At 40.5% G+C, this 21,336-nt stretch overlaps 1 protein-coding gene across 7 annotated transcripts in view; it reads right to left on the reverse strand.

Annotated features, from left to right (window-relative positions):
* Positions 1–21,336, reverse strand: part of LRRC56 (leucine rich repeat containing 56) — a 79,433-nt gene that overhangs the window by 45,994 nt on the left and 12,103 nt on the right. For 2 of the 7 annotated variants that reach the window (XM_057371466.1, XM_057371465.1), the window contains 2 exons: positions 13,345–13,482; positions 3,685–3,849 (listed from right to left, as the gene is read on the reverse strand). In XM_057371466.1, coding sequence (XP_057227449.1) covers positions 3,685–3,849; positions 13,345–13,362 — 183 coding nt within the window. In that variant the 5' untranslated portion in view covers positions 13,363–13,482. Of the gene's footprint in view, positions 1–3,684; positions 3,850–13,344; positions 13,486–14,783; positions 14,866–21,336 lie in introns of those variants that run through there. The other 5 variants (XM_057371468.1, XM_057371469.1, XM_057371464.1 and 2 more) reach the window with 4 other exon arrangements.

Consider the following 21,336-nt stretch of genomic DNA (forward strand, 5'->3'; position numbering starts at 1 on the left):
CTCAAACTTAAAAAAAATTGTTACACATTTCTAATGAAGGATTCAGCAGATCCAAATTCAATCAGTTACTTCCATTCCCTTACTCTTCCTAATTTATCAAGACTCTGCACTTTCTTGATATCCAGTTTTTTCCTCAAACCCATTTATCTTACAACTGTGTGGAAAACTTCCTGCAAAAGAAGAAAGGAAACAATTGAGCCTTTTCAGCAAGAATCCAATCTGTTGTTCCAGGACCCTCTAGTATTTTCCTTTTCTCATGAGGATGAGTGCATACCATATGAAATACASCCTAACCTCCTGAGAAACAAAACTAAACACCACTTCCGAACACGTGTTCCTAAGTTTGGAAAACATGATTAGTTGGAGCAGGATCAATAAAAAGCGAAATTAGAAAATAATTCCTTTCTTCTCTAAAGATCACACACAAACGTGATTGGTTTTTGTAATGTGACAATGTCTGGAAGATCATTTGACCTTTCAAAATGAGTTTCTTCAGAGAAGTGGAATGCTTTTAGTGGAAGTCAGGAAAAGATCCTTTGCAAGCAACAGGGAGAGGATGTGGGTTGATAGAACAAAATAAAAATGTAATTAAAGACAGGTGGCACCCTTTATTTCAGTTTCTCCACATCTAATGAAAAATCTGTGCCACAGCCCTAACAGAGTTAAAAATTACTTGCCCATTGTTAGCCAGTTTTCAGAACAAAGTGAGAATTTGCTCACCCTCATATTCTACAATGTCTGACAACCACACATAAGGATGAACAGAGCAGAGAAATATTAATAGGGAAATATAAAGAGTTGGAAATATTAATAGACAGGTACAAATGGAAAAGCAAGAATGCCTATTCATATAGAGCAAGATAAAAGAGTACCAGAAAATTTATATTGATACTAGCAAGAGAGCTGGCAGCAAGCAGAAACTAGAAGATGTGATTAACATAATGGAAATAYGGAATCATATAGGATTTGAAGTGAATATTATGCTGAAACAGGGCTACAGAAGATCACAAACTCTGTACTGAATGAGCATAAAGTCTACGTGAAGGGATCCACAATGCAGAGTAAGAAAATACAGGGTCCAATGGTTTTGCAGAAGTTTTCTTTTGTTCTCCATGGTCCAAGAAGGCAAAAAGGAAAGAAAAAAAATCAATCTAAGTCAAACTTTCCTCTTTTTGGAGGAAAGCAATGCAGCAAATGGATAAAAAAGTGAAGGAACACAAGTGTCACAAGTTTTAGAGAGTTCTTAATAATGCAGACTGCTAACGGTTTCTTTACAAAATAGATAGCCATCCCCCTGGAAAAAAATTAGTCAAATGTGCAGGCAGAAATGAGGCTGCATTCTGCATTTCAAGGTGCCCAGTCTTCACAGATTCTGCATAGCTAGATCTTGCAGCTTCCCCAAACTCAAACTGAACTGGTGMATGACAGACCATTGTGAGGGCAAGGAAGAAAGCTGAGCATGTATCTCAGAACAAAAACCTTYCTCAGGAGCATCCATAAGGTGCCCAAAAACTTGCCCACACAACATTGCATTAGTGTGGTGCATGCCCTTATTTGAATGTAAAACAATTTTACTTTAATGAGCCTATATTTTAAAAGTCTACTAGTTTCCTTCTCAGAGCACTTCAGCAAATACAATCAATAACTCCTAAAATATTCACAAGAATAAGACTATCAAAAAGATACTGCAATTGTATTGATTCAAGCAAAACAACCTTTCAAACCATTTGACTGTCAATGGCATGTGGGTCCTTAAAGAATTATGCATGTGAAAACTTGCTCCATATTAAATGTTTGAACATTCTGAACATTTGCAGATCCAGAGGAAGAAATTTATGGCAGCAGCGGTTTCCATTTGATCAACATAAAGGTCAGAGACTAGATAGACTGGGTATGTTATTAAAACAAGCTATAAACACTGTAAATGTTTCCTTGACAATGTCATGTAGTTTTTCCTCTGAGCAGGAAGTATCCCAGCTATGCCTGCACGAATCTCGGGTTCCAGTGCAGGAAATAACTGTGTCCAGAAAAATTAGCAGCACAGTATACTTCCATTTAAAATAATCTTTGAAATGAGATTCCTTACAAATGTTAGAGCCCACAATCTTAAAAAAGGCAAGACTCAATTATTTAGCTTYTAACCTGCATTTTTAAAAAAACAACAAAATAATAAACAGCAGCTTAATGAGTTGTGGGTAACATTGCCTTACACTTTCCTGCTGCCAATTTACTGTGAACTAAAAGCAGCAGAGGTTCAGAAAGAGAACTTCATGCCAATGAAAGAACTTCCTAAGGGTTTCATTCAGAGTTGGTTGAATCAGAGAGCATCCATTTTGTTTCCTCTAATTGGCTTTGCTTCCTGCCCTAACAAGACAGACTAACCTGAGAGGTTCCCATCAGATTTACACAGGGAATTGTAGGCCACAAACACATTAGACCGGTCAAATGCTATGCCAGGTYTTAAAAAAAGACCAAGAAGTGTTTGGAGGTTCTCATGAGCCAAAGGAAAGTGAATGGCATAGGCCATACAGACCATATAATTTTTCTCCAGAATGCTTATAATATCCACTCCATAGAAAGGGATTTTTGCATCTCCAACCATTTTATAAACACTAATAGATTTGGCTCACAAGGGAACAATAGTTCTGTCTAACCCACAGCCCRTGGTCAAAACGGTGACTGGAATGTAGTTAGGGAGTGGCTAGGGAGTGGTGCAAAGCTGCAGCTGGAACATGCTCCTCACGGAAGCTGCACTGGTGCAATGGATACACCAGGGATTACAGACACTGTGATCACCATCCTGTCTGTTGGGAGCACAGGAACCACAGCYTTGGCGGCCCCACCTGTTTTTCACAAATGCTACCCAGCAGTAGAGATATCTTCTGTAGGTTTGCAACATAGAAAGCCTCCCCTCAACTTCTGCTCTCAACTCTCCCTTCCTTTAGGATGGAAAAGTGACCTTGTTTGGTCAGCTCCCCCACATCCCACAGGATTTCAGCCGTAATTAGTCCTATTAGAACTTGAGCAAGTACAATACAACGTGCAATCAAGTATTCTTTCACAGATATTTCACAAATATGTGAAATTATTTCATGAAGATTTCAGCACATTACTCTCTTTCAACAGGCTGCATGTCAAAATAATTGTCCCCAGTCTAGAAGGAACCTGGCTTTCAAATATCCTTTGAAATTCCACCCACTTTGACATACATAGAAAGTACTTCTATAATTTGCAGAATATTTAAATTGGCTTCTCAGAAGGACAGAGGATGTCACTTCATTCAGAAAAAAATAAGTTAAACTTTAAAAGTTACATTTCCAATCTCTAGAACAAGGTTAATGTAAATTCTTTTTCTAATGCTAAGATTCAAGGAACTCCAGATGGCATTAATGAGATCTGTGTAGATTATAATTATGCTACCTGTACTTTTCTTCATGCTGCTTCAAGAATCCTGGTAATAAACACAGCCACATTCATGCTGGGAATACTTCTGATATGAAACAAGGTGAAAGGAGGACAAACATTTGATATACTTTCATAAGACAGAATCTACTTTAAGCAGAAGTCTAAATGTCAGCAAGGTAACAATACACAATCAGTACAATAGAAGCTGGAAGGTTAATATAGCTCCGTATATGCCAGTTTGCCTCTTCCACTTCATTAAAAAGTTGGATGTCTACTCACCAGTTTCCTGGGGGAAAGATGTTCACCAATAAGCAGCTCTCCATCATCTTTAATCAGCGGACTGGGATTTGGGCTGTCTTGCCAATTCAAATCAGTCTCCTGGTCTGCAGATGAGTCTGGATGAGAAACTCTGTCAGGATTCCACTTCAGRTCCATATCAACATGCTTTGAACAAAAGGATAACAAGCACTCTGATTTTTCTACCCGTACTTATTATTTTCCCTTCAGCAAAATCTATTTTGACTCTCACTGCAAGACAGAAAATACCTATGGAGATACAGGTTTCTTTAATCAGAACAAACCCAAAGCCATGCATCACGTAACACATATTATTCCTTTTCTTCACCCTCAAGAGCTACCTGAGTTCCACACCTCATTCAGCTCTGACTGTAAGATTTTACAACAAACTGTTCTTTGCAGTTATACAAGAAGCCAGGCATAGCTATCACTGTACAAAGAAGAAAGCTGAGAATAAACAACTCAGGACACTGGTCCTTTCCGCCTTCTCACTGCCCCACTCACCCTTCTCCAGTATCAGTGAGCTTCCCATCTAYACCAGCTCCCTACCTACCCATTTTCTCTTGGGAAATGGGAACAGCACTCAGCAAAACTCTGTTGGACTCCAGACTGCAAGTGCTAGTAGCCAGGCACAACACAACCTCTCTCCAGCATTTTGAGCTCTGCCTGCAGGTAGCATGGACAAAACCTGTCTGTATTTGCTGATCTAAATCAAATATCTGGGCACTGTTACTGACTTTAGAACAGRCAGGCCATGGCTACTGATTTCTAGTTTTGAAGAGAGTCTTGGAGAAAACATATTTAAAATATAATTTAAACAAAGCTGTGTATGCTTCAAGTGAGGAATGAAATACAAAGTTTGAAGATTAAACCCTTCAAATGTGGTCATTCTTCAATTCCCAAAGATATCGCTTTCACAGAAATATTAGCAATTAACTTTGAAATATGAGAGTAAGCATATGTACACTAGTTGGAGTCAAAAAGCAATCAGCTATACCCAAATGGCACAAACATTACTATGATTTATACAGCTATTTACTACTACTTGGCAACAAGGAAGTATCACAGCTGGAAACRCTGCTGTAACAACAAAAGGCTAGACTAGAGAAAAGCTGTCTTGCTCTGCTGAAGGGACACCTGCAGTTTTGTTCTGTTCTCCACTGTGAAGCAATACTTACTCTTAGTGCTGGAAAAGTAATTAAATGATCAAGCTAATCATAACTGGCTGACAAAGCACCAGTGGTGGCCAAGACCTGAGAATTACCACTTTCCTTCCTCCTCATACTAATAAACAGTTAAACACAGGAATAACTTCTGTTAGGACAAAYAGAAGCTCTGACTGCTCAGCTGGTCATCTCTGCTAGAGAGGATTGACTTGTTAGCAGGTGAAAGAGGTTTGGATCGAAAAGACTTCTTCCTCTCAGTAGTCTCAAAAGACTACTCATGTCCAGTCAAAATTCCTCACTTGCACAAGAAGGAGAATTTCAAAGGACTCCGTATTGTCGGAAAAAATAGCAGCCCTTACCCAAACAAAAACAGCAACAAAAAAACTGACCATTCACCAAACCTCTCTCTGAAGAACCTCCTAGCATTAGAAAGGGAGGAACCAAACCCTCTAATTCCTAAGAGCTGCTTCTATATACTCATCAGGGCAGAAGAAGCCCGCAGAAATCTAACCCTATTTTTTCYAGATCACTGAACCTATCTGGCAAGCACTCCTACAGGAGAAGCTGACTGCTCAAATATGCTGCAGCTAAGCCACAGCAATATTCAGGGCCTAAAAAACATGTTCAAGAACAAATTCTTCAAGCTCCTTTCAATCTTTCTTACTGGCTTTTAAAAGAACCACCATAAAGGGAATTGAGTAGTGATGTTTGCAGCTTCTAAAACCTCAGTACACCTACAGCAGTGTAAGAACAACTTTCATACTTCAGCCCATCAGAAGGGAAAAGAGACCTCAAAAACACAATGTGTCTTGCACTTCGGAAGAAAAGCTACAACACGTAAATTTTTATCACCTGSTTCTCTTCCTAAAGAATTTTAGAATTTCTCAGAGTTTTTTTCCCTCTACTTTGTTTAGAACAGGTCAGTATGATTTAGTCAGTAAAGAGTTGTGACAGTCATCAGTTATCCAAGAAAATTCAATAATTTGCTGTCATATGAAGGTCTTCTGGTGTTGTCATTATTTTCCTCTGAAGGAATCATCTTGTTCATTAACTGATCTGGAACAGAGTATCTGTCATATAAATTCTATAACCTTTTGCCAATTGCATAAGACTAGCACTTGATTGTGGGCAAGTACTGGTGGTTCTTTCTAACTCAAGTGAGGATTSTTGTTATCCAGAGATAATCTTGTATGTTATCAGCGCCAAGTGGAGCAATAGCCAGAGAACACTGATGTAATGTGTGAGTGAAAAACACAATGAGGTAGAGCAATGAGATTTTGTAGATGTGGGCTGCAAAGTGTTAACATGATTGCATAAAACAAATTACTGTTCTCCCTGTGTTGCACCATCACCATCACATTTCAGAACATCCTCAAATCTTTGAAACATGTTGATACAGCATTTACTTAAGGCTTGACAAGGAGATCAATTTGTGGCTTAATATCTGAAGCAACACTTTGTTTTATACTTTCCTGCTATTGATCTGCTCTTGTAATTATTGTAACATTGCATTCGTGAGGAGAAAAGTATTTTCATTACAAATTGTTTGGGATCAAGTTAAATTATTGTCAGCAAGCAAATCTATTTTTTATATGGTTCTATCACTTCAAAGCTTTCTCCAGAAAAGAAAGAATCTCCTCCTCAACACAGATCAAAACAACATGCTGAAAATGAGGAATATGGAAAGTTAAGAGTGCAGTAATCCTAGTTGTGAGGTGCCAATCTTTCATAAAATCCATGAACCTCAGAAATCTCCAGCATGTGTAGGACCAAGAAGGGGGCCTGGCACAAGACTYGTCCTCTTAGAGACACAGGAGTCATGTTGCTTGTTTTTATCAGGTTTCACCTTTCTGAGACAGGGAAACCACTCCAGCAGTCACCTCAACCACTCATTTAAAATGCTAAAAAGCAACTGAGAAACCTATGACTCTAACAAATGCACAGGATAAACCAATACAGACCCAAACTAGTGTCAGCATCAGTGGGACACTTTACAGCACTGGAAGCCTTTTGTTGCAACTAAAGAGGTCTGAAAAGTCACAAATTTAAAAATTTCCTTCATGAAGAAGATGGTTGCATTGGATATTTGTTGGATCTATGTGCTGAACTGAACCATTAATGCTTTGTGGGAACCACAAGGATGGAAGCTAACTTCACGGGGACAGCAAAGCAATATCAGAAAGCACATGAGTGTATCAGGGGAAGAGAAAATGTCTGAAAAATAATGGAGTTGTATACTGCATGTGAATATTGAGAAGAATAAAAGAATGAAAGAAATCAATTAATTCATTTTTGCAGAATTTGCATCAGAAGTCTTAAYTTGGCAGCCTCTTCCACGCATGGATAACTAAAAACAAATAATCATTGAGTGAGGAGGAATCAATGACCAGAGCGGTGAGATGGAAGATTTTGAATTCTACGAATCTGCCAACTTTCTCCACTGCTGCCACTTTCCTTACCAAGTGAGTGTGTGTGATCATGGTAAGCTATTCAATTCACAGACATGTCGTAACAGTTCATTAAAAACGGCAGGACATTCAACATATATAAATACCAATAATAAAGATCATCATTAAAATTAAATGATCCTTGGAACAACAKGTTATTTAAAATCCCCTCAGAATATTGTAATTTGCTAGAAAGAAATTGGCAGAGAATAGTTATTTGATGTTCTTAGGGTCTGACAAACTGGTAAGACTCCAAGATTTTATTTTCYTGCTACAAGTTTTATCAAAGAGTCAATAATAGCATTGTGTATTCTTCATTAAATATATATTAATGTGCATTTCAAATTCAGATATTGCCAGAAATGTTTGACCCAATATTAATTATGGCTTCTTAAGATTAGGAAAGAACCTCTGAATTGAATGACTAGGCATGTTAATTTCTAATGCAGCCTTCACGGCATTACCTAAAGAGCTTGTCCAAGCAATTAAGTTACTGCATAAAARCAAACAAACAAAAAACAACCCAAACAAGAGTAGTTAATCTAGATTCACTCTAGGAAAGGCATATACCTCTATATATTAACATCCCRTAAAAAGAGGAATCTCTACTGCCTTAGGCCAGGTTCTCAACCAGCACCYTCTCCTGCTCTGTGGCTGCTCATGATCTCACTGGATAGGAAGGGTGCCATTTCAGCTGGGGGTACTGCAATCTCTGGACCCTTATCTGAATGTCACCAGCCAAAAAATTCTCCAGAATAAAAAAAATGAGAACCATTGTGTTATCTATCCCTTCATGACAAGGAAGCTTGCTCTGCAGACTTCCATTTCTCTTGTCTTGCATAATATAATTTTTGTCTCTTTAATTCAGAATCACAAATTACAGCAGTGCCCATACTGTTACCACTGACACAGAATGAAAACAAAGRATTCTGTATTTACTATGGATTTGACAAAATGCTTGGTTTACAAGTCCCAAGGGAACGATGAGTGCCCTTGTAAAGTGTAATTTTGCGCAAGTGCACTGCAGATAACCTCTTCTGGAAAAGAACTGTTTGGGCAGCTGGAATTTACTATGATGTCACCAGGAAACTACTGTTACAATAATCCACCCATAATGGCAAAAACAGTTCCTGCAACATTTATGTAATACAAAGCATCCTGCAGCACATCAGTCTATTCTAGCAGGTGCAACTTCTAAAAAACTGAAAAATAAAACACCAGTCCTGTAATTAATATGACTTTTTTTCTGCATGTGACTAAACAATCTGATTTTARTCTTCTGGTTTTGTTAAGTAGAATGAGGTAACAACTACTTCAGCAATGTTACTTTAATATCAGGGGATCATGCAAACATTAAAAAGAGCACTCATAAATATTCCATTTCTGTGCCCCACTAAAAAAAAAAACTTTTAAGAGAATGCTGAAATATTAAGATAACAATATCCCATTTAATAGAATTAAAAATTCACTGTCTTTAATGATACYGATTGACTCAAATGCTTACAATTATATTTTTGTGTAACTGTTCAGGCAATTTGAGACCTTGGTTCAAGCATCCAAATTTGTACACAAAGCAAGTGTACTGATTTATCTCATTTGCTTACCTAACATATTTATGGTTTTACAAGCTGTAAGAGTGTTCTGACAGTTCTTTSCTATTACATGTAAATCCTGCCCTACAGTTGCCACAAACCTGGCAGGTAAGCCTTGGCTTCTATGTCCCATAGACTCCTCAGGAAATGTTCTTGGGAGCTTTGTGGACTTTGTAATGCCCCCATGCAYGGAGGTGAGTTCAAACTGTGCTGTCACTCAAAGCAGCAGTGATCCCAGAGAAGAAAATGTATGCTACAAACCCAGACACTGTTGAGATGAAAGATGTGAAATGTTATTGAAAAACAGTAATAATAAAAAGGCAATGCCTTTAAATGCCACCCATTTYTCCTTTATATATCTACAGATTCCATGCAGATATATAAATATAGTAATTTCACAATAATGATTGCATATCTAATACTTTCCCCCTCAGATCCTGCTGAGCACATTTTAAGGTGCTGGGAAATGTTTTCTCATATGAGCTGGAAATGCCTCTCTATATGAAATAATTCTGGGGCTAGCCTGCCAAATTTTTAGAGAAACTTCCCTGTCTGACCATCCAGGAGCCACTCTGTCAGACATACTCCCACCACTCCAGACTTTCCCTCCTGGTACCAAAGTCCCTTTGCAGCAGGYRGCCCCAGTGAACCCCAYRGGTGCCCCTCTTGGCTCCCTGCACATCTCACACTCACACAGYCAGACAAGGCTTGGCTCAGCCCTGAGTTTTCCCCAGCAGAGTCTCAGATGTCTGGATGCTTAGAGGAATTTAATCGTGCTGCAGTGACATAAAACCAGCTCGAGCTGATGCCTCTGGGGAGGGACTCCAACAAAGGAATCCCCAGGTTTTGTACCCTCAGTGCCTGTGATAGTTTGGGGTCTTCCTGCAGAGTCCTTGGCTCCTGCTGTGTCTGAGTGTCCGGTCACCTGCCCTGTGCCACAGGTCCCTGTGCCCTTTGCTGTGCARAGGGTCAGCACCAGGTCACAGTCCCTTGTCTGGGGCTCCCACCATGTCCCCCATCCAGGCACAACCTGCAGCTCCCACTGCAGCTGCACACCCAGCACCTGCTCTCAGTGTATTCCTAACAAAACGTCCTCATAGTAGAATATAAAAGCAGATTATGTGTTCTATTACATGTCAAAGGAAAAATAAACCAAAGTTGAATCAATTGGTTTTAGTTTTTAGAGTGCTGTGGTGGAAGGTGGTCAGTGATAATTTCTGTCTGGCTACAAATGTTTATGAATTCTCTCTGCAGTGCAAGTCTCCAGACAGTGGCTGTGGATAAGTATGGATTATCTAWATCCTTAGCTGAAAGGGAAAGACACTACAGATTGAGGGGGTTTCTTCATATGTAGGTAAACTTCTTGCTGTAAAAAAATGTCTCAAGACACTCTTCTGCTGTCGGTCCCCACAATGAGCCCAAGAAAAGCAAAGCAGAAAGCAGGATGTAGGGATAGCTGGTGAACTACAGGGGTTAAGGAAAACAGAATTCCAAGGTACCTATACCTTCACTCTCAGAATGTTGCCAAAAGAACTTAGGATTGTTTCAGTGGAGTAGATAACAAGTAAATCCCTCACCACTTTATCAAGGTAGCCAGGGATCAGGAAACTSCCTTTGGCCCTTCATGGCCACGAGCTGCCACAAGCTTTTATCCAACAGCACCCAGGTGTTAAATGAGGGAGAAACAAGGCTGGTCTCATTAAAACCCTCTTGTTCTTATGCAGGGGTCCTATCATGATAGCTAATGACAAGGTACACAGGAATCAGCACATCTGTGCTTGTCTCACACRCACAGATCCTGCCTTAAATGTAGATGTCACTGGAAGATGCTTTTACATTCCTCACATTTAAAAGGCATAATTCAGCAATTATTTAAAAATTCAGATGCTAGGCATGTTATTAGACATACTAAGAAACAACATAAGCAAAGCAAGGTTTTGCAGAATCAGTATCTTTTCAAGATGAACAAACATATTCTAACCCATGGACTCAGAACTGACAGACAGTCCAAAGCTACAGACAAGAAAAATCCTATGGTTTTGGTCTTCACAGCATTTTAAAGTATCCACCATTTAGAAGCATTTCCATATTTCAGCTGAGAAAAGGACAATAAAAACAGACCTTTTCCCCAGMTATTGCATTGAATTTATCAGACTTTTGAAATACACACTTCTATGGAAGATGAAAATGCATCATATATGGCATTTCTGAGTTTAAGCATACTCTGGTTGTCCTCGAACAATTTTCAGTCCATTTTGTTTGGCAATTAAGCTATTTGAAGCAAGAGATTTCATGGCCTGCAAAGCCATTTGAAGAGTGGCTAGGAAGTTTCTGATTTGCAGTGTGTTGCTCACATGGGACAGATTGTATAAAAAGATCTAGATGAACYTGTAGAAAAACACTTAACAGTGGATGATGCCACAGGAGCTTATTTAGTAATAGACATTGCCAAAAAATCGGCAAGGGCAGAAGACTCACAATGAAGACAACCTTGGGAAATCAATTTGGGCTACTGATGAAGAGGCATTATAATCATCCTGCTGAGCCAAGGCAGATCTCCAGCTAATTWACTGTAGTCAGAAACAGATCCTTTAAAAGCAGTATCAGAAACAGAGAAAAGTCCAAAGTGATCCTTCCCCTGGCATGCTGCTGTAATTTCGGGCAATCACTATCTCCCCAATCCRAAAGGTCAGTTGTGTTCAACAGCTGGGGAGGTGTATGGGGAAGCATTATTCATCATGTGTTGAGATATGACAAATAGTCATCCAATGACTAAAGAAGACACAGAATTTTTATCAGGAAGCAGTTTAAAAAAATGAGAAAGTGCATTTTTGCATTGTATTTATTTAAATTGGGAAAATCACAGGCATAGGTTGTTTGGAGGCTAAAATCAGAAATAAGATCAAAAGCAACTAGAAATTGTCCATGTCATTCATTAAATTATAGCTTTCTTTTGCATCATCTCATTTCATCTCCTCTTCCCTCTGAAGCATTTCATGGAAACAATTTCAGTTTTGCCATTTACCCTCTGGGATGATCAGAGCTGCACATAAATTCAAGATATGGCCATAGAGACAGTACATGAATCTCCACTGTTTTCAATTCCCATTCTCAGAAGTTTTAACACTTTGTCTGTTTGACCAATTTCAAGATTGTATTTTCAGATAAGTCCCTTCATTTTACATGTTTCTTTCCCCCACTTTGAACTTGGGTGCATACACCATTAAAATAAAGCAAACCCATGCCCAACCACCACATCTGTTAGGAAAATTGAAAAAAAAAAAAAAAAGAAAAAAAGAAAACCAAAGTAGTTTTAGGATTCCACTCTAAAATTTAATTTAAAACTGAAGATGTAAAATATTCAAGATAAACAGCCAGTTTGCTATACTTTGAATACGGCTTCCAGATGTGAGAAGCTATAGTCAAAGGAACGTGTGCTTTCTGAATTTTTTTTTAGTATCAGATAATGTTTCTTTGAACTAGACAGGGTTCACAATCTTTTCCTTTTAATAAAGATCCGTTACTATTTATTCCATCTGCCATGGCAAATCTGGTCTTCTGACTTGTACTATGGCAAGTACTTGTGACCCTGATATAAAATAGGTTTTGCTTCCAATTTTTCTAAGCCCACATGTGACTCCATAGAAGGTATAAAAACAACAACCATTATACTAATAAACTAACAATGCAGATATATATAAATTAACTTCTGTGAAAAGCTCATTAGTTTTCCAATTTAAAAAAAAAAAACAAACCTCTTCATAATTCCTCACAAATAAATATTAATCCATTCCCATCAGTGAAAAACTTAGAAATCCTAAATTTATGGTATATTACATAATGATACTATTTTGAAGCACTAACTTTCATACTACTTCAAACATTGAGGATAAATGTGATTTTCTTAACTGTGTCCCCTATGAAACTTCAGTTAGAAAGCACATGCTTTTTTTTTTTAGCACATCCAGTCCAGTGCTAAACTCGCATCTGGTCTCATATGGACTCTGCATCCTGCTTTATATAGGATCAGGTCCTTTGAACTGTGTAAGAAYAAGCTGATGGCATCCCAGATTGCAGAGCCTGTTCTTTTACTGACAGCAATGTACAACTAACAAATTGAGCTGCCCAYGGGTAGAAGGATCCACATATCAATCCCTTGAGAGGTCAGACCTACAGGAGCATAGACATTCTCAGTGTTAAAGCCAAGAGAGACAATACAAACTCCAGAAAAAAATCCACCACCACCTCCACAAGACCTGTTAATGACAGCAACTCTGAGACCTGACACGCCTGAACAMTGCACTTTTAATCCAAGATTTTAGGTGATTTGAAACCAGACAAAATAACATGAAGAAAAATAATAACATTAAATGGAAGAGTAATTAGAAAAAGTTCTGAAACATTTTTTAGTAATTTGTACATTTGAAATTATTTTACCTTTTCTTCCAATGCCATTGCTGTTCTGTATCATTTCCCATTCCTCTCCTACAAAGATTTTAATTTAATAGTCACAGCCCTTCATCTTCATTTATCTTGACTGACAGGTGTTCATAGTGTTATTAATTGTTCCATGTCCTGCTAAAACAACAGTAAGAAAACAGTCTTCAAGAGAACAAAAAACAAAACAAACCCAAAAGATTCTGATCATCAATTAATAAAGAGAAGTACTTTATACACTGTAGCACCAGAAGTCCATGCTCAATAAGGCTTAAAAGCAGAAGAGAACATGAAGCAGTAGAGCCTAGAAGAGCTTAATGAAAGTATAACTCATTGCAGTTCTCAAGACCATGAAAAGGTGAAGGATTTGATACAGAAGAATCTACATAGTTGGAAAAGAAAGAAGTTTTTTTTGCTGAACAAAAATAACTCTGATTTCCTGGTAGGAGTAAGTTGATTCTGTGTTAGAGAAAACATTGCCATTGGGGTAGCATGAGATAAAAGGCTAATATCAACATTTAGCATGTTTTCACTGTATCAGCTGTCAGAAAATGTTGCCATGTGAAAGYAGTCCAAATGGAAAATGATAGGTGAGCAGGAACATTTCTATCAGGAATCACAGCTATAGAAGACAGATGCAGAGCCAAGATAGCACAGGCCTCACAGACAGGACGAAGTGAGAGCTGAGGATATCCAGTTAACTAATTACTGACTGCYAAAAATTAAAAGAGGGTAAAGCGAGTTTCTTGCTGACAGCAAGTTCATCCCAAATCGTTTTTCATACCACAGAGGAGTCATGAGCAGGACAGGGACCACACCTGAGCCCTTTCTGCAAGAAGCTGAACAATGCTTAAAGCAAATAAACTTGGCATTGGAGAATCTCTTTAGCCCTTCTAGGGAAGCTGAGGAGGCACCATAGAYGAGCCATATTGTCTCAGTATGAAATATTGGGGATACTTCTACAACTTGCACCTGCTTGGGACTATTTACTCATTAACTTTTTTCTCCTCAGAGTTCCACCAAAACACAAGATTTAAACACGCTGTTAAACCATCTACCAGATTCATTGTGAACGCTGACATAAACAGAGTCTTTCTGTCTCAGAGCTCAGGTGCTTTCCACCTGCACACTGGTTGGATTGTTACTGCGATGCACATGCTTTGGTGGGGTGTTCAACCCCTGGGATGCACTGGAGATGTCCCACACCAGCCCGTGTGACCAACACCAGGCAATGTGTCCCACACCGGTCAGTGAGTCCCGCTCCAGTCCATGTGTCCCACACCGAACACCGCGGTCACCACAACGGCCTTTCTCCAAAGCCCCTCAAAGCGGTGCACCAGCCCGGGGTAAGGAGGGGAACTCAGCCCCCACACCCCCACACACAGCCACCCCCGGGCTCCCACTGCTGCCTCCCTGCCGCCCCACGGCCCAGCTCCTACCTGCCGGCCGGGCCGGGCCGCTGGGCCGCGGGGMGAACGGGAGGGCGGCGCGGAGGAAGCGAGAGCGGCCGCCCGTCGCCCGGCAACGCCGCGGAGCCGGCACCGGGAGCGGCCCAGCCACCCGCCCAGCCAGCCGCCCAGCCATCCATCCGCCCAGCCAGCCGCCCAGCCAGCCGCCCAGCCATCCACCCGCCCAGCCAGCCGCCCGCCACGGAACGGGGCTGGAGAGTGCCCCGGCACCAAGGGTGCAGGGGGAAAAGGGGAGGCAAACAGCGGGAGCAAATGGGGGGAGCAGAGGAGGGCACGGCATCGAGGAAAGGAACCGGACGGGGAAGGCGGCAGGACCCTGTGTGGGATTTGGGCCACACGGCTGAAGAAGGGGTTGGGATTATCTGTTTCAAAACCTTTGCTGGCCGATGAAAAGCTAATGACATCATTATTCACAGGGGTGATCTTTTTGAATAAAKACCAAAAACTACAACTTGTGGTGGGTAACAAGGCTGGTTTCACCAAATAATTTGGATTTTTAAAAGGAGCTTAAAAACCAATCAGATAAAAACTTTAAATTTCCAGAGTTGTCAAAAGATTAGACATGWGAGAATGAAGTTTATCATCATCTGGATCCAACAGATGTGATTGAACTTTTGTTGGTGACATGATCGAACATCTCAGCTGGTGCAAGAATGCAATTCTAGTACAGCTCTTACCATTCTCACTCACAATTAGAAGTCTACATTTCCACATTTCGATGTAGGATTAATAAATCAGGCATCTAGGGAAATGTGATTATACCCTCAGTTGTCTACATGAAAGCCTACTTTTTCAGGGATTTACACTCAGGATGGTACGCAGTGTTTTCTCGGGAGCAGCCCTTAGCAGCGTTTCTCTTGGAGGCAGAAAGGCAAGAGGTCTGGAGGGAAGACATAGAGTCCTGCTTGCCGTATAGAACAGGCTGGGGTTTTAACTGCTCTGCTTGCATGCACTCACCCCCTCACACCTCCAATATATACCATGCCTTTGTGAGGATGTGGGAGAGCAGCAGCTGCTGCTGGATTGCATCAGCATTTCCTCTGCAACTATATTCAATGTACTCTAGGGTTTGGAAAACACTTAGACCAGAGGTCAGGAAATGTGTTGACTCCCCTCTTGCAGGTTCTGATGGACAATTAACAGCAGAGAAATTCACCAGGGGCCTGATTTTCCAAGGTGATGAGCGCACTCAGCTCCACCCGGTGTCATTGCAATCCGGCTGCCCTTCTTCACAGGAAGGAAGGCAATGGGCCTTGACGTGCTCCAGGAAGGTAGTGTGATTCAGTGAAAACAATACTGAGTCAAGCATCTGCCCCTGGAATTTTGTTTCTAATTCTGCCATTTTTTTCCCCAGGTAACTAGCTCAAATCACCTTGACTCAGTTTCCAAACACACGCCTTTTTGGAGCACACTTCCCAAAGATTATCTGTGGAGTACATATATTGTGTGTGCGCACATCTGCATGGTGCTTTTCTTTTTTTCCTTGTTTTGCTGGAAATAATCTACTTATGGCAAACGCAGTCTGAGCTATTTGAAACCACCTGAAGAAATATATCTTTCCATCAYTGATGAAGAGAAAATTCTGGCATACTTTCAGGGTAGATACAGAAACTTTATGTCTCTTTATTCAGCGTTACTGTAATTGTGCTGGCACCATTCCCAGAGCTGAGCTAAGGTCAGTGAGAAATCTGTAAATTAATAATTGTGGAGCTGATGCGATCTCTATCCAGGAACCACGCTGTACATTCATGAAGCTTTATAGTAAAGAAAGTTATGTTTCAGTTTATCCAAGCAAGTTTCAGAATCTTAATATTGACGATTAACATATCTTGGACCTACTTGGAGACAGTAGGCCTGATTCTGATCTCACCTTTACAGGAACTCCACAAAATGTTTTACTCTGGATTAATTACATTGGTGCTACCCGAATGAACAGGTACTGAAAACAGGTATCTGAAAACTAAACCTAGATAAACATGCTTTTCCTTTGGAAGTCTTATCTTGCAAAAAAGAGACTTGTCTGTTCTGGCTTTATTCAGTCACAAGCAACATCCAGTCAACCCAGCCTCTAATTACTATTCTTGATCAATAGATAATCACTGTTGCTACTTGCATTATTAACATTTAGGAATTTCATTGTACTACAACTCAGAAACACAGAACCAGAAGGGCATTTTTGGTCAGAGAAAAGTATTCTGCTATTGCACATAACCACATCAGTGTAATTTAGATATGTATCAGTGTATTCCTCCTTCTGAAAGACTGGTTCAAAGTTTCTCTCTGAAGAYAGTTCCTCTTGCAGCATGATGCCTCACCCTCATTAGCCAGCTCTGTAATCATCTTTKTTCTTGTGACAATCCCTTTTCTAGYACAACTACCAGTTTCATAGAATCATGGAGTAGTTTGAGTTTTAAAGTTCGTCTGGTTCAAGTAGGTAATACAGAATAAGGATATTCATCCCCATTTTATATGAAAAGATAAAAATCAAAATGAATCTGAGATTAAGTGGAGAATTCATACTATGGTACTGCCACCGCCATCCAGACTGCAGTTCTGCTAGAAAATGCTCCCATCTTCTTATATTGCGTGACAAGCAGAACACTGAYAACTTTCGTAATTCTTCTATTGGTTAAGAACAGTGCTGTTACTGTGGCATCCCACAAAAAATCAGCTCAGGTCTGCAGAAACAGCTTTGAAGTCTCAACTGTGGCATTAACCTCATGATTTCACGTGACTGAAGTCACTGTGTTCAGGAGATGATGTAAGAACACTTTTGACCACAGCAGGTGYTTAGGAGCTCATCCTCAGAAGCAATGAATGAGGCTGAGAGGGAAAAACAACTGATCCAAAGATCCGGAGGATGACAGCAGTCTGCAAACTGAATTTATTTTGCTGTCACTGCACCTGGCATGAAAAGAAAGGGCAATGAGAGAATCCAGTTAATAAAACATCTTCTCTGATTCAATGAGTCTGAGCATTTGTTTTTGCTCCTTTTCATAGGCTTATGTGAATTCATACACTGCAATCAGAAAGGAAAGCTTCGTCAGGAAACACATGGCAYTATGTACAAAGCTGTATCTTCTCAAACTGAACTAGACCTGAAAAAATGTTTGATAAGAGTTTTTATAGAGTATTTTAACTCACACTGAAAGATGGGCATTCACAGTTTTATGTTGCCATTGCTCCTATGAACAAGTAAACCAAACTACTGATGTCACCAAAGCACAGAAACCGTGTGTGGCATTTGAGGGTGACCATGCACTTCTGAGGTCCTGAGTGACAGAATCTGTCTCCTCTCACTGCTGCATGGTCACTCAAGGAAAGTGAACACCCTCCTTGGCTTGGTAGATTTTTGGGGTACTAGAAGGCAATAACAACAGCAAATGGCACCTTGTCATGGTGCAGGGTCTCCTAGAGAAAAGGTAAGCCTAAGATAGGCTTCAATTGTGTTGGGATATCTCATTTAAGCTACCCTGATTCAGCTCTGTTGGGAGGGAAGAACTCTAGTGGAATCCCACTTACTTTCAAGCAATAGCTGRTGTAGATACCACACCAGAGGTCTCTTTCCTTCCTTTGTACTATTGCTTTAGAAAAGCAGATTCTGGTTCACAACCAAGTGATTCTACTCGGAAGCAGTTGCATTATGTGCAGTCAAGATGATTGATTGGGATGAAATACATGGGCTAGCAAAGGTGAGATAGGGCACTGTATTAATATTTGAGCCACTGAGCCAGAATTTCCTCATTCCAGAAGGGCTTATTTCCTATTTCTGCCTTAATTTTAATGAAAAGTTATAAATAAATAAATAAATAAATAAATAAATAAATAAATAAATAAATGTAATCTTTTTCTCCCTTCCCATTTTTACAGGAATAATGAAACAAAAGCTTCTTATCAGAAAAAAAAACCAAACCTGAGAGCCAGAAAAGTATGCTTATACTCCCTTGTTTATATAATCCCTGACTCAAGATGAATTAATGGTAACTTGAAATGCCTGTGTATAAATTATTATTGTTTTGTGCCTCTGTTCAAGGCCCTTTACCTTTCTCAGTTTCTTTTGAGTCAAACTATTTCCTGGTTTTGGAAAGCTCATGGATGCTGGCTGCACATATCTGCTTTTCCAGGGTATGGTATCCTGTCTCACCATATGAGACAAGTCCAAAGCTTCTCTGCAGCTGCCAGATGGTAATTTTTACTAAAGAATTGGTAGGTACAAATCCCTACATTGTTATAATTGTAGTACCACCATAAGGTTTCATTCAGTTTAGGGGCATCATCATGCTTGGTGTTGAAGGAATCCTCTGCAAGAGAAGGTCTTGCTGAGAGGCCTTAAGAATGGCAGGCTTAAAATCAAAACATAGAAGGAAGAGCACTGGCTGTGGGATTAATGCCCCTGGGACTCAGAAGGTCTCTTGCTGATTATATKTATAATCCACACCTGGACCACATTGTTGGTGGTCCTAGCATTTCTTCTGGGATGAATTCCGTGGTCAGTGACTGAGTTACAACTTTGTTTTCAACATTAAACTAAGAGGAAAATGAATTGATGTTGGAAAGGAGTTAAGGTCAATGACTCTTTCTCCATAGTTTTTCAGAAGCAATACTTGTTCTTTGTCATCACTTGCTGCAGTGTTGCTGCTGTGGCGTCACTACGTTTTTTAGGTTTGTTTTTCCAAGCAGGATTTAGCTGTGAAATCCATCCAGTTGTCTTCAGACAGGGGAACCAGCAGCTTTCCAATGTGTACTTGCTTTTTGTGCCATTGCAAAGCCACTACAAAATCAGAAAGAGGTTGTTATTGTCACTTCCCATCAGTGTAAGTGACATTGTATGATGTGAAGCAGTGGAGAAATTGGGGCTTTAAAAAATTTTAATCAGGTCAAAGCACCAGTTGCATGCCATTACACCACTAGTTTGCAYACACTTTGCACAGTTCAAAGCTTACTCTGAATGCAACTCATGTACACCAAGGCTTTCAGCCATCTCAGCAACAGCACCACTGTGAGCAGCCTCACTACAGGCAGCAGCTCTGGCAAAAGTCCTCAACAAATCCCTGTCCGTGGCTGGAGTTCAGTCTGCAGTTGTGGAGGGAGATCAGCAGGTTGATCAAAGGGGTCAGGCAGTTCTGCAGGCTGGAACAAACACTGCACACCCTGTCCATCCCTGTGCACACCCACGTAATCCTAGGGCCAGCATCTGTAGTCTGGAAGAAATGGCTACCTGTCTTAACATTCTAAGAGCCAAAGTGCCCCTTCTGCCTCAAGTACCTTGCCCATTCCCAGGGGTGTTTCTGTTCCACAGTCTACAAGGTGATTCTGGCTCAGCATCAGTGAATGAACTGACCAAAGGCAAAAATGTCCTCTCTGTCAAAGGCACCCTTGACCCTACACACCTGCTTCTGCTGCAGGCAGCCTGGAGTTGAGTTCAGCAAATACTATACAGGAATGAAAGTGATCCAACACCTCACTATACTGTACCGGGATTTTCCCTAGAATTTAAGGAGTTCAAGTTGCCTTTTCTATGGACAGCCTCTTTGGAAAGCCTTGGGATTCATCTGTATTTGGGTCGTTGCCATGCATAACTTCCTCTAGACTACTAGAAGGAGTCCTGTCCTCAGAGTGAAGGATGTTTCTYTGCCCCTGAAATGACAGGAGAGACCTGATTTCCAGACACTCTTTACAGCCCTGGCTCTGATTTTGCACAATGTGTGCTTAGAAAAAGGACTGTGTACTTACATTCCAGCAGCTAAGTTAGATTAGTGATGAGAAAAGATGGATTACAGGTATGCTTCTGTATGTTTTATGCACTGTCTAGAAGTTTCAGTAAAATTCAGCTTCATTACTCAGCATACTGGCTGAGACCCAGACAGATGCTCAGGTAGTGTTTCCAAGTATTGAAAACCATAAAACACATCCCAGTCCACACAAATCTCCCACCTACCTAAAACGCCTTGCTTGACAATTTGTTTTCAAGGCTGGATCTGTCAGCAGCTCCACTGGCTGGTGACAGCACATTGCAGTGAACATGGAATGTAGTCTTCTGCAGGGGACTCCAGTCRTGCTTGTAGGCCAGCTCTTTCGCCACAAAAACCTGCACTTTATCACTGAATGCTCTGCACTTTTTGCTAAGCACTCCATCCTCTTTTCTTGAAACACACTAGAAGAGAGCCTGGGTTAATCCTTATAGACGTTTCATAGAATCTCTTATGCCTGAGTGGGGTGGTGGGCATTGGGCTGAGCAAATCCCTTCAGAAGACAGAAATTCAGAATGGGAATCCTCCCATGTCCACAAACTACTGTTATCTGTAGGAGTCAGGATGCTGCTGTAGGGCTGTGACTCACCTTCATTCACTTCCTACACAGTCTGAGCAAACACCTTTCATTCCCAGACTTGCCCACCATTGTTAGCAATAGAGATGGACTTTCAACAAAGTGAAATATGTGTCCCCCAAGAAGTCCCGACACATCACCACTGTGATGTCAGAACCTGTTTCTCGGAATACACTCAAGCCTCCCCTGTCCTGCC

Source organism: Malurus melanocephalus, unplaced genomic scaffold (assembly GCF_030028575.1).
Source record: "Malurus melanocephalus ecotype Western Australia unplaced genomic scaffold, MMel_1.1 scaffold_147, whole genome shotgun sequence".
Classification (NCBI taxonomy): domain Eukaryota; kingdom Metazoa; phylum Chordata; class Aves; order Passeriformes; family Maluridae; genus Malurus; species Malurus melanocephalus.